At 32.2% G+C, this 14,514-nt stretch overlaps 1 protein-coding gene across 1 annotated transcript; it reads right to left on the bottom strand.

Annotated features, from left to right (window-relative positions):
• Window positions 1-1,815: 1,815 nt before the first annotated feature.
• LOC101219976 (pentatricopeptide repeat-containing protein At1g08070, chloroplastic) lies at window positions 1,816-3,639 on the bottom strand. Its single transcript, XM_004145251.3, has one exon. It carries the CDS (start codon window positions 3,637-3,639, stop codon window positions 1,816-1,818), a length of 1,824 nt encoding a protein of 607 aa, XP_004145299.2.
• Window positions 3,640-14,514: the final 10,875 nt, after the last annotated feature.

The following is a 14,514-nucleotide window of genomic DNA, read 5'->3' on the forward strand; positions in this document are numbered from 1 at the left end:
AAAAAAACAGTTAATCATTCTCATGATTTATGATGTGTTTGGATTACACTCTACGAGTGATTAATTTAGAAAATAAGTCATTTTTTTTAAAAAAACTAAAGTGTTTGAAAGACAATCAAAATAGAGTTTTAAGTGTATTTTAAACAATTTTTAGAAAAAAATGTTTAAACATTTTTTAAATACATTTTTTTTCTTAATTCAATCCATTTTGAAAATACTCAAAACAAAGTTTAAACTTCTCCTCCAACTACCACATGTAATCCACAATGAGAGCACCACAAATTTATCGGAGCAAACAGATTTGCATGGAATCTCATTGCTCAAATTGCCAACAGTGAATGGATGACGAAAAGAGATAATTAAACCATCCATAACCAAACCTCTAACATGTTTTATGATCAATACCTCTTACATCTACAGTTGAGCCACTAAAAAGGAACGTCCATTATATTGGTATAGTAGTAGTTATGAAATTCTTTTAAACTTAATCATGCTTTCATATCTTTTTTATCCCTCTCATTTGAATATGATCTCGAGCATTACATGCTCAACCAATAACTTTCACCTTTGTTCCTCCCCAAATCACGTCTTGCTGAAGGAAATTTTGCTTTAATACCATTCATAAAGCCCAAATCCTAGGAATCAAAATCTAGATTATGCTCCTTATGGCCTCAACATTCCCTTGCCTCTCCTCAACATGACAAGTCATGCTTGCTTGTCTTGAGTTGCTTCTAAAGTTGACAACTACCCTCGTTAACTAACAAAAATTCTTTCAACGTGTTTTTGTTGTCAATCATACTTTTTAAAAAAATTCTCAAAAGGTCACTCAACATAAAAAATATTTCAAGCTAAATACGCTTAACTTTAAATATTTTATGTGTTTGGTAATTAACAATTGAGAAATACAAAAACGTACGGAGATAAACACCTAGATGCACGTGGTTCACTAACAGTGCGTTGGCTACTTCCATGAGACAATGGGATAATATTATAAGATAGATTTTTTTTTCTAAAAAGAAACAACACCACTAGGTTAGCAAGACCCTCATACTTTTGCTCGCAACATCACATAACGAATTCAAGACATTCCAACACTGCAATTGAAATGTAGCGTCCAAGTTTAGGAGGATACATAAATGTACCGAGATCACTTAAGAATGAGAGAGAATATGAGAATATAAAAGCATGGTTAAAAAATGCTTAAAAGAACTAATAGCTACTCCATATACCAACAAAGTGTATTTCATTTTTTGGTAGCTCAGTTATAGAAACTAGCTCAGTTATAGAAACTTCAAAATTAAGTATGCTTCCCTTAAAGCTTAAAGCAATCATACCTTATATCCTATAGCAGCTTCTATTATATATTGCTCATATCATTAATGATATATTCAATTACCTTAAACGGACATGTTAGATAAATTAATGTATCATAATAAATGCAGATTGAGAAGCTTAATAGAAGTGTAGTTTTGTAAGAAAAATAAGAAATGGAAACATTTACTATGTACCTTTGTAATAATATAGTTTAAGATAAAATAAATAGTGACATAACAACGAATCTTCTATATAATTGTAATTTGAATGAATACTCAACAACTACTCGAAACTAAATAACAATATTGATACTGATGAAATGAGATCATTTAATATATTTCGTTAGATTAGAAGAATGAGATCATTTACATTAATATACTTCGTTAGATTAGAATAAGGCATGTAACTAAACAATGTAATGTGCGAAGAATATGTAAATAAAAGAATTGAGTAAAACTTGTCACGTTAAGAGATATATCATTAAGAAAATGGATGCAAGTGTTATAGAAGAGGATTTACCAATGTATCTGGACTTTTTTCTCTAACCTCTTTGATTTCAAGTTCAAGGTTTCCTAGGATGGTATATATATCTCCTGCTCTAGGATGAGTTTGATCAGCAACACGAAACTCAGTTACATGGCCATTTATCTCCAGCCAACTACAACCAGGGATTTTCTTCAGCCCTTTATTCCTTAAGAAACTTCTCATTTTTGCCACTCCATCCCATTTACCTGCAGCAGCATATATGTTCGAAAGCAGTATGTAATTCCCTGCATTTCTGGGCTCCATGTTAATGAGCTTCTCGGCCGCAAACTCTGCAAGCTTGGACCCAGGATGCATCTTACAAGCACTCAACAATGGACCCCAAACTCGAGCATCGGGTTTGATAGGCATGTTTTTTACAAGTTCTCCAGCTTCACTGATAAGCCCAGCTCTCCCCAAGAGGTTAACCATACAAGCATAATGCTCTTGGCTTGGTTGGCACCCATAACTTTCAGTCATCTCCTTGAAAAATTCTTTCCCCTTTTCGACAAGACCAGAATTGACACAAGCTGTTAGTAGTCCCAAGAATGTTACTTGGTCTGGCTTTGAATTTGAGCACTTCATTCGATTGTATAGCTTAAAACACTGGGACCAGTCTCCATGATTGGCATGGGCACTGATCATGGAGTTCCACATTATCAAATCTTTATCATCAATTTTCTCTTCCTCAAATAGTCTTTGAGCCATCTCTATGGACCCACATTTTGCATAGGTTATCAGAAGGGCTGTGTTAAGTGATGGAAGGGAAGTCAGGCCTAGCTTCATTGAGTACCCATGTAAATATTTGACATTTTCAAGTGCTCCAATGTGAACAAATGCAGGCAAGATATTGATCATTATAACAAAATCAGCTTGAATCCCATCAGATTTCATCTTGGAGAAGAGAGACAATGCAGTGAGGGACTGACCATTTTTTACATACCCCTTGATCATAGCACTCCATGAAATTACAGACTTGTCTGTCATCCAGTTGAAGATCTTACAAGCTGAATCTAAAATTTTACATTCGCAGTACATGTCAATGAGAGAATTATGAACTGAAACTTGACTATCGGAACCATTCCTCAATATATGGGCATGGGTTTGTTTCCCCCAATCAACACATTTCAACTGTGCAATCGAAGAGATAACAGGCAGTGCAGTAAATAGATCAGATCTAATCCCTGATCGTGCCATGGACTTGAAGAGCTCAAGGCATTCCGTCGGTTTACCTTCCCGAGCATAAGCTGCTATCATTATATTCCATACAACACGATCTTTCTCTGGCATTTTGTCAAATAACTTTCTAGCATCTACTAAGCTACGCAACTTAGAGTAAAGAGACAACACAGCAGTATTTACTAACAAATCTCCACTCAATTTGCTCACAATTGCAATACAATGAACAATCTTTGCAAGTTGAATTGAGTTCAAACCTGCAATGAACCTCAAGAGATTGAAGAATGTGAATGAGTCTGGTACTAATTGTTCTGCTATCATTCTTCCAAAAACCCGAAAAATTCCCTCCCCGTTATCATTTTGAGGACCCTCCGTAGTCAAGGAACTCGGCCATCCCAAATCCTTCACAGATCTTTTATCAAACAGTTGATGAGCATTCTCAAATTCAATGCATTCCTCATACATCTCAGCCAGAGCAGTCGCTACAACATCAAACAAATCAAAACCCAGCTTAACCAAATACCCATGAATCGTCCTCCCAAATCCAACATTTGAAAAAGAAGAACATGATCGCAAAACAAAAGGGTAAGTTTCTTCATCTGGGTGCATAGATTTGGCGACCATTTGTTGATACACCAACAGGGTCCGCTCGGATTCTCCATATCTTGTCAAATTTCTCAGTATGGCGTTGAAAAGAGTCAAATTGGGGTCGATTACAGAGCAGAAAACTTGGAGAGAGTGATTGAGGAGTCCAAGATTGGCATAGCAATCGATAAGTTTGGAAGAGAGAGTTGGGTTTTGGTGGAAGCCGTGGAGGATGAACCTGGCATGAATTTGCTGGAGGTGTTGAATGGAGTTGCATCGACTGAAAAGGAGGGAAAGCGTGTTGAGCAGTCTTGATTGGGTGGCGGGAAAGTTGAGGAAAATGGGACTATGAATAATGGGCTTTGATCGATGAAGGTGAAGCATGTCGGACGAAATGAGCGGCACATTTTTGGACTCGGAGTTTGGCTTTTCAAACTCAACCAAGAGTCGATGTTCGAGAACTTCGCACCCATTCAAAATAAAAGAATTTTTGTACGGAAACCTTTATTGGTCAAATTTCCAATGCTTTTCAAAACAAATCTTTCAGTTTTTTTTCTTTCTTTTTTTGGCTAAATTATAATTTATTAACAAATAAGCTTTACTTAGGTGTTTCTTTTTAAATACCCTACACTTTTAAATGTTATGACTAATAAAGTTGCATCTTGTTTTCGGATTTATAATTATGTGTTGATAACATGTGCTCAAACCACGTAAAGATTTAAATTTTCATTCTAAACCTACCACACCATTTCATATATCAATGTTTGTCCAAATTCTGGTTAATTTCTACCAGAAAGGGTATTTATAAAATATTTATGATAGTTTTAGAATAATATTGCAACATTTCAAAGTACAACAGTATTTTCTAAAAGTAAACCTTTTTTTTCTTTTTTTTTTTTGGATTGTTTATGTTGTAGTCTACTTTCTCACTCTTATCACTCTACTCTTATCATGGTCTACCTCACTTTCTCACTTTTGTCATCTACATTTGTTTCGTGTTGGTGTCGTAATTTCACATCCCCTTCCGACTACCTACTGTCGACCTAGAAAGTGGTGTGAAGCCAACAAATCTCGTCCCTAGTTACTCGATGACATCTGCTGACCTTGTCTTAACTGAAAAACTAATTTTTCGCATGAGCATTACTTATCTCCAAAATTTATTTAGTGGGTCGTTATTATACACGACAACACATTTATAGTATTAACATGTCACTAGTATTAAGTTCCCTTTTACATACTAAAAAAAAATGTTATTAACAACTAAACTAACTCTATGAAATCCTAAGACAAAAGCAACTTGACAAGTATGTCACTAAGACATGTTCAACATTTTCACATGTAGACATATTTACAATATACAGACTCAGTTAGTAACTACTAAGCACTAGATGTCCAAGTAAACAACAAGACAGACACAACAAACTATCGGCTGGAAATCAAACTCTTGAGGTTCACGATCTCTTCCTGAAAAGTGAAACTTTTGAAAGTGGGCAAAAAAGTCCAATGAGGGACTATTTGAAAACATCTAGCTTAGAACAATGTTTTAGAAGATTTAATAAAACATTCATCAACTTTAAAGGCTAAACAAAACGTTTAAAGAGAAACTCTAATAAAGCTATCTTACTTAATAAAATGATCCTCTATTTCTTCTATATCCTGAAGTAAAGTTAGACACGTTAGCTTGATAACTCAATACTACCATGCTTGATAAACTCGATCAAGATAGCAGGGTAAAATCAATACTATCCTACTTGAAGCCTTGAACACGATGGTAGATGGCTAAGTGGTTAGCAAAGGTATATACTCATGGTACTTTGTGGAATGACCACATATGACACAATGTATAGAATGAACATGGTTATAAAATCTATTCATGCTTTGAACTTCTTAAAACTAATAGTTTAAATCTCTTGCATCAGTAGCACAATTCAGAACTAACTATTTTTGAAACATAGCTTTCAAATCTCGTGTTTAAATAAACACATGCTAGAAAATAGCTCGTCAAAACATGCATCGTGAAAACTCATTTATCAAATTCATGCTTGTAAATTTCTTTCTAAAACACTAATTAACATTACTTCGAAATCACAAACATTCAAAGAAATCATTCAACCGGAAACTTGGTTTCTTTCTAAAATCTAAGTTCATGCTTGGAAACTCAATTATGTAAACATAACTTGTTCAAATATAGAAACAACTTACCAAATCAAGTTAAGAAATTAGTTTGGAAATAATTTTTATCACTCACAGATGGTAGCTAAGTCCTTGGCTCGTAAATTTGCACTATATCTTCTTGTTTTGACAGAATGTCATTTAAGCCTAAATTAACCCCCTTACCTCCAAAATGACAAAAATATCAAAAAAAAAAAAGGGCTAAAAAATGTCATTTGTCATAGCTCGTGCACAAAGCATGGGCAACAATGTGCACACTTGTCTGTAGGACTCTAAGTAGCTTGGCCACGCACTAACCTCACATCTAGGCTTGTCGTATGTCCCTTATGCATTACATGCATCCTCGCACAGCAGAACATGCTGCATGACCTAGGCACGTGTTACTCGCATGCTCTAAAGCTCATACTCCAAAGTTCATACTAACCTGGTTGTGCGCTAACCATGTTACTCGCATGCTCCAAAGCTCATACTAACCTCTTTTGCCTATCTTGCAAGTCTAGCTCGCCTCATTTTCTCAGTCACTCAGTCAACCTTCAACTCTATCTAGATTTTTTTTCGTTAGAACCTAAACTCAATTTTGGAGGTGATCAATACTCAAAATTCGTATTTTAAATGAGAAAACTTCCTTCTACAAATTTTTTTAGAATGGTCTTAAAGTATGTATCTTACTTCAAAATTTCAATTTAAGATTCTAAGTAATGCGTTGTGTACCCTTCAAGAACTCAACATTGTTCAAACTTGCCTGAAAAATGACTATTGGTGCTTTAGCTCCAAAGATGAACTCCTTCCTCAACTCTTTTTAGTCCAACACTCCCACCTCAACAAATAGACTCACTCGCGATTATTTTTAGGCTGCTTTGAGTAAATTTCACTAGAAAAATGAAAACTCTGACCACTTGAAGTTACCTATTTATTGTTAACCTTGCATGACAATTTTTTTACACCTCCCACTTGCATTGTTTTCTCTCCACATCTCCTGCTTGTAAAACCTAGATACTTGCATGTTATGACACCTGTATTTCACTTCCACCTCTTGCTCATAAAGCCTAGAACCTCTTCAAACACGTAAGACCTTTCTTGGATGAGTGGCTTGTCTCACCTAGCATACTTTGCTTTGTCACACGCCCTTGGCTACATGCATCATAGGTTTAGAGGTTCTTAGCTTTGCCTCTAAACGTGTACGTAGCATACTCCCTAAACGCCTAATAACCTTCCATGGTCGTATAGCTTTGTCTTAGAGGTTTTCATGGCATGGTTGGCCACCTAGTCCATCTTCAAAACATTGAGCTCGCTCATGATCGCCTACTTCATGTCTTTAGTGGTTATTTTGACTACCTTGTCCCCTTAGTCTTGCCTTAAAATGCCTTGTTTGATACTTAATTAGCCTCTTTTCCACCTTACTAACCTTTCTTTGTTTGGTCGTAACACAAACACTTGACTCAAGTTTCCTTTAACCTTTCTTAATTTAGACTACAACGACACACCAATTATGTCACTTAAACCATAACACCTCAATAATTTCACTTATCAACTAACACTTTTAATGTCGCTAAGACTACTACAAGAACTTTTAAAAGATTTTAGGGATTTTAAGGTTGAGGGTTTACACATAAAAATCTAGTTCTCACACGTTATCAAATAAAAAAGAGAAATAATAAAAAGAAGACAACGAAAAGTTTTTTATGACTCTTAGTTTGGCTTTTCAAATTCAAGAAAGAGATAATGTTGGATAATTTCACCCTCATTCAAAATAGAAGAATATGACCGATAACGTTGTATCTATACTTTTATGAGAAAAAGAAAAATTTGACCAATATTTTTCAAAACTTACTTTCAAACAAATTTTTTTGTTGCAGTTGTGTTAAAGTCTACTCTGTTGTTTGCTTTTGATATATCGTTCTTGCTCACTTTTTTATTTTATTTTCTATACTTGATCATTTTGTTGTAAAAAAATAACGTTAAAGCTAATTACTATTGATTGTCACTTGTTAATTACGTTATCATTGTCGTGGTGGTGCAGAATACAGTATATCAATGTTGTTCTTGCTGAAGGAATTTTATAAAGATAGATGAAAGAACAGTGGAAAAAATGATAAAATTAATTCTAAATAGAAAGTTATGAAAAGTAATATAAACCTTTATTCTAAAATATCAGGTCAAATAACGTACAACTCTTCCTCATACAAGTTTACATACTTTTCTCCCTTTAACCGATTGAGACTTTGATTTACATATATTCAATTTTGAAATTTGATCATTATTATAGTGAGAAATCACTTGAGCTTCATAATATTTTCTCTTGTCTAAGTTTTCAAACTTTGACAAAAAGTGGTTTAGTTTAACAAAATACTTTCAAAATCTAAATCTCATACAATTAAAATTTTAACGTCTTATCTGTTAAGTTGATAGTATATATGTAGGGAAACTTTTCTACATTTTTTTGTTAATTATTCTTTAACTATATCTATTATAAGATCTCTTTTTGGTAATTATTTGATATTTTATTTTTAGTTTTAAAAAGATAATCTTATAAACACAAATATATTATATTTTTGTTACCAAAAATTTTAAAAATCAAAGTCAACTTTTTCTAAAAAAAAATAGTAATTAAAAACTTTTACTTTTGAAATTTGATTAATTCTCCAAACAAACTAAGATATTAAAGGAGAAATAAGTTTAGTTTTCAAAAACCAAATATTGGAGAAAAAAAAAACACTGATTCTAAAAAGTTTAATTTGCATTCAATAAATCTATAAAGAATGTTCACCCAAATCTTAATTAACCTCTTAATTTTGTGATATTCAACACTTTTATGATTATCTAATTTATTAGATATAAAATTAAAATTTGTATCTAATATGATGCTAACCATCCAATTTTATGTTTTTAATTTTTCTTTAAATGTCAAGTAAATCAAATACCTATATTGTTTAATGTTCATAAAGATAGTAAACACAAAATACTTAAATTACAAGAAGAAGAAGAAAACAGGAAAACCTTGATATTGCTATTTTTTTTCTAAAAAAAGAAGTATTATCATAATTTTATAATAAAACTCATGGTTGATATTTTTTATACTCAAAACCCAAAAGTGAGTGTTACAATAACATTCGTAAGATATTCCAATTTTCCTAAAAAGAATAATATCATATACAATTTGGATTTTAGGAAAAATAAATTGACCTAACTATAATTGATGGAAATGGAAGAAGTTCCCATCTTTTTCCCTCAATAAATAATTAATGATGGAAAAGAATTAGTATGCCATGTGGCATGTAGCTCGCCTTTAGGAATTATTGTCTCTCAAATTAATATTGAAAATTTATTAATCTTCAAAAAAGGATCCACCAAATTTTGTGTGCCACTGCCAAACATACTCATTATATATTTTGTGTGCCAATTAGCTATGATTTTTTTTAGACTAATAATAATCAACAACACAACTAAAACCTAACATCTTAACATCTTGTTGTGAATTGGTCAAGCTTAAATTATTTCAAATGAAAGGAAATTCATTCACTAATGAGATGAGAAATGTGCATCTTCCAGCAGAGGGTTTGTTCAACCCCCTTCACTTCTTATGTAAACCTTTTGGAGTGGCCTCAGCTTTCAACATATTAATATCACTCCTTTAGGAGAACCATATAATAATTAAGACCATGTCGCCTCTACCCTAAGTTTCTAGCAATCAATTAAAGAAAGGAAAAGCAAAGGATGCCAACCTGCTATGAGAACTGTCCAAACTCAGCTAAATGCTTTTCAATCAACCTATGACGTGTCAAGGGCCATCCCAATTGTAACTAATATGAAAATTGCTTTTTTAAAATAGTTCAATATGAAAAATATGACACTCAAGATAATATACAAATCTGTATATATATATATATAATTAATTTCGTCCACGTCCACTACGTCATTGATAAAGAGAGAGATAATTATTTGCCAACCCTCAAATCATTTGGTAAGAACCAAAATTGTTGGTATAAGATATGAGAAACAAATTAAAAATTATAGTGTCGGTATTGTTTAATACTAAAGTAATTTTTTTAATGTCGATCAAGATCGAAGTCAAACTTACTCATGTTTCTTGACTAATCAACTTACTTAAATTTAATATATAGATATTACATTTATTTATTTTATATAATTATTTAGAATACCAACTAGAAATTGATGAAGTGAGTTATCCTAGTTCACTCTATTGTTGGAACACATCAAGTATAATAAGATATTATACAATTATTTATAACCTACAATTAAATATAGTAAATACAATATTTTTTTTATTATAATATTTTACTATTATATAATTTCACTACTTATAACAATAAAATAAGTGTTATACGGTTAATTAGAATGATGTGAAAGGTTAAATCAAAATATAATTACTAAAACACGTGAATTAAGAAACCACGGTAGATTTTGCTTTTCAAAAAAATAGAAACTACCTAATAGCTTAGTGGAATAATGGTTAATTAGGTATATTAATAAAGGAAAAGATAAAAGGTTTAGAGATAGTGTTCAAAGTTCAAACCAACTATAGATTTATAGATTTATGGTGTATGACCTATCTAGGGTTAAAGCACTAAAATGTCCAAAGATATTTTATGTTCCTATTTTTTTTTCTTTTTAAATACTTATTTTTATCATCTTTATGTTGTCTCAATATTAAAACTTTAAATCAATCATTGTTTGAATTTAATTCTTAAATTTTGTAAATATATGTATAATTATACCCACCTTTAATTAAACTCCATTTTTATAAATTAAAACTTATTTATGTAACGTATATATCCCATTAGAAGTTACACAAAATGCTAAGTTGTTTGATAATATTAACTACTATTTTTATTAATAGAAGATGGTATAAATTTAGATATCTAATAAATTCAAGTAGTATTTATTTCGTTTTTTACACGTGCATCTCACATATATATTGGAAGAAGTAAAACGTATCCCTATTCATTCAATATTTATAACCGCTTCCTCTAAACTAACACATTGTATTTCATCAGTATCAATTATATACTCTTAAATCTACTCATGAACACTTTCACCCCAGATGGTAACATAGAAATTCATAAAAAAGATATAAAGACAAGAGATGGCGTAAAGATTATTCCTACACAGATCATATTATTACGGTAGAGAAGAGACAAAGAGATAATTTGTATCAATTATTAAATTACTATTTTAAAAATAAAATCTTTAAAAGAAAAGATATGTTTTGACCAAAAGTAATTCTCAAAATGGAAAAACAGAAAAAGAAAATGTTACTATATTTGAACACGTAATCAATTCCCCACCGTGACGAAACAATCAACCGTCTATATCCCACATGTCAGCCATCGAACGGTTTTGTGAAAGCCACGCGGCGAGAGATGAAGTAATATCTCAGCAGTTGACGCCACGCTGGTAAGGTTCTAGAAACAAAACCCCACGCTCACACGGACCAAGTCAAAGAGTGAGGTGGCGAAACTATGACCAATCAAAATTCAACTCCATTCCTAAAATTTCTCCAACCTCTTCATTAAGAAATTCCGGTATTTAAACCCACAAATCCCTCTTCCCTCTCAACAAAAAGAAATTGTAAGACAACCTGTGTACGCCCAATAAGAGCCAGCAGCAGCAGCAGCAGGAGGTCGAAATCGGGGAAGAATTTTGTTGAAGATGATGAAAATGAAAGGGGAGGTTGCACCGGCGATTTATGTGTCCAAGGGGAAATCGAGGGGGTGGGATTATCGGCGGAGATTAGAGACTATTTTTGAAGAAGGATCTAATTCTAATAGTTCTTCAGAGAGGAATAATAATGATAATATGGATGTTGTTGTTGTTGTTCCTAAGACCATTTTTTGCTTCCTTCCTCTTCTTGTCTCTTTTCTCTCTTATTTTTTGCTTTTTAGACAAACACTGTAATTGTTCATTGTAATAATTCGAATTTGGGATTTCCTGTCTTTACTCCAATCGTTCCCTTCTTCTTTTTAGTTTAATTATTTGGGATTTGTTCAACATCAGAATTAATATATTATAGATCTGTGTAAGGTTGTTTCGATCCTAAATTTACATTAACCCGTCGTGGTAGTGGTCGTGGACGGAGCAATTAGGAAAAAAATTAATATTGGGAATATAAATTCAAATCGCTAAGTTCTTGATTAACTGATGTATAAGAATTTTGATTATCGGTATAAAAATCTCTCTATTCTAAGGACAAAGAGAAAAAAAGTCGTTAGTTCTTACCAAGATTTAAAATATGATTATCCTCCGAATATGTAGTTTTGATTTTATCTTAATTATGATAAAAGTATTGAGAAAATATGGATTTGTTTTTGTTTTCAGAAAATTATAAGAACAAAAAAGATATTGCATCACTTTCAAATAAACAAACAAACTTATTCTTTTACATTATATTTATGTTAATTATAACAAATTTACCAAAGGAAATGATACGGTACAGTGGAAATAAAGAGTAGGATTTAAAGAAAGGGAATTGAACTTTTCCTTTGTTGAAGATGGATAATGGATACTTCACGATAAAATATTGGTGCCTAAAAAATGGACAAAGCTCAACCCAGCAAAAAATGAGCATACGAATAAAGTAGAACGAGGAATGAAGTTAGACTCTGATTGTATCAGTATTAAATCATCAATCTCTCCCAAAACAACTTAGAATTAAAAACTCCAGTATATGTATTTGCATTTGATGACTCCAACTAGAATTTGGAAGTCAGAGTCCAGCTAACCATTGTTTACTTCCCTTTCAGCAACCAAATTTAATCGACTGATTTAAGAAGAGCTAAAAGCCTCTGTAGATACCACATCTCCATCCCCCATCTCTATGCATGGATTTTGAAAACACCAATTACCATGGCTAGGATCCTACGTTGAGATAAATACTTTAAATTAACACAAGAAATGTTAAATTATCAATAGTAAGTTACATACCAACTTCTATTGAGGATGATGACGGTAAAATGGCTCTGTCTAATTGTGGCTATTTGTTTCTTTTGTTTCTTCCTCAATCAAAATGAATCCTGCTTATTGTTTTGGTATATCAAGTACCATAACCCTATCTCTCTTAGGCTAGTTCAATTAGGATTCCCATTAAATCCTAATCATACTTCTTACTATATCTTTAATTGTTATATTTTGTCTTTTCGCCACACCATTCATGCTGGATTTCCCTACTAAAGTATATTGCGTTTTCACGTTCTTAGGTATTTGGTAAAGGGTCCGTTCACCTGATCTATCATATTTGTCGTAGTATTCACCACCACGTTCAAATTTAACAGCTTTAATTTTCTTTCCAATTAGTTGAAGTTTAACCTTAGCTTTAAAAGACTTGAAAACGTCCAAAGATTGAAAAAATTCTCTTGATTAAATATAGGTACTCGTATCTTGAATAATCGTCTATGAACGTAATAAAGTATTGTTGTCCATTCCAAGAAATCATAGGAAATGGACTACAAATGTTTGTATGTATTAGTTCTAAGACGTCTGAACACCTGTTGGCACCTAATTTTCTTATGTTTAATTTGTCTGTTTTTCCTTAATGTATTTCACACAAACTTCATATTTACTTAAATCAAAGAAGTCAAGAATTCTATTTGACATAAGTCTCTGAATTATTTGTTTAGAGATGTAACATAAATGTTTGTGTCACATCATAGTAGAACTCTCATCTAATTTACACTTTGTACCACATGATTTAGACGAGAGAACCTTGTTACATGAAACATAAGAATCAAGCATGTATAGGTTATCAATTAAAGAACTAGTACCAATAAACTTGGAGTTTTGAAAAAGACTAACTTTATTATTTCCAAAAGAACAAGAAAAATAAAAATTTCCAAATTGGAAATAGAAACTAAGTTTCGTCAAAATGATGGTACAATAAAAATCTCATTCAAATCCAAAAACAACAAGTTTTTAAAAGTAATAAAAAATTGCCAATAACTTCAATTGTAATTGCTTTGCCATCATCCACATAGATGAATCTTTCAGCATCATTTGGCAGACGGATCCACAGACAACCCTGCATGGATATACTTATTTGAATAGAAATACAGAACCTACCTACCGAGTATCTATAGGTACAGAAGCTAAATTAACTTCAGAACAAATCAAAATAAGAAGTTTACCCTTCTTTACACCATTTGGCATACATGGGACAATCTTTCTTTAGATGACCTTTCTTTTTGCAGAAGAAACAAAGATTCTCCGTAGCTTGTTTCTTATTCTGTTGAGATGTCCCTTCTACAACATCTATAGGTTTTCTTTTCTTCTTACCATGAAAGTTAGTTGACAAGTGAGCACTTTCTATCCTTTCTCTCTTAATCTTATCTTCTTCTTGCACATATTGTGAGATAAGCTCGTTAATACTCAATTTATCCTTCTGAGTATTATAACTTATCTTAAGCTGAGTGAATTGTGCAGAAAGATAGATAAGTACCAAATATACGTGTAAATTGCCTTTAATTTACCAGTGAGATTAGACATTTCCATAATGTATTCCCTTATGTTTCCATTGTCCTTATACCTCATGGAAGTTAAAGTAGTTAAATGACAACTTGCTTCTCCCTTTTTCATTTTTAGCAAAATATTTTTCAATTTTGACAAGCAACTTTTTGGCATTTTCACTTTTAGTAATAGAACCTCGAAAAGACTATGGAATGGAGTGCCTAATAATCATTAGACACATGTGATTTGACCGTTTACACATCTCAATATTAGATGTATTCAGTT

This window comes from Cucumis sativus, chromosome 1 (assembly GCF_000004075.3).
Source record: "Cucumis sativus cultivar 9930 chromosome 1, Cucumber_9930_V3, whole genome shotgun sequence".
NCBI lineage: Eukaryota > Viridiplantae > Streptophyta > Magnoliopsida > Cucurbitales > Cucurbitaceae > Cucumis > Cucumis sativus.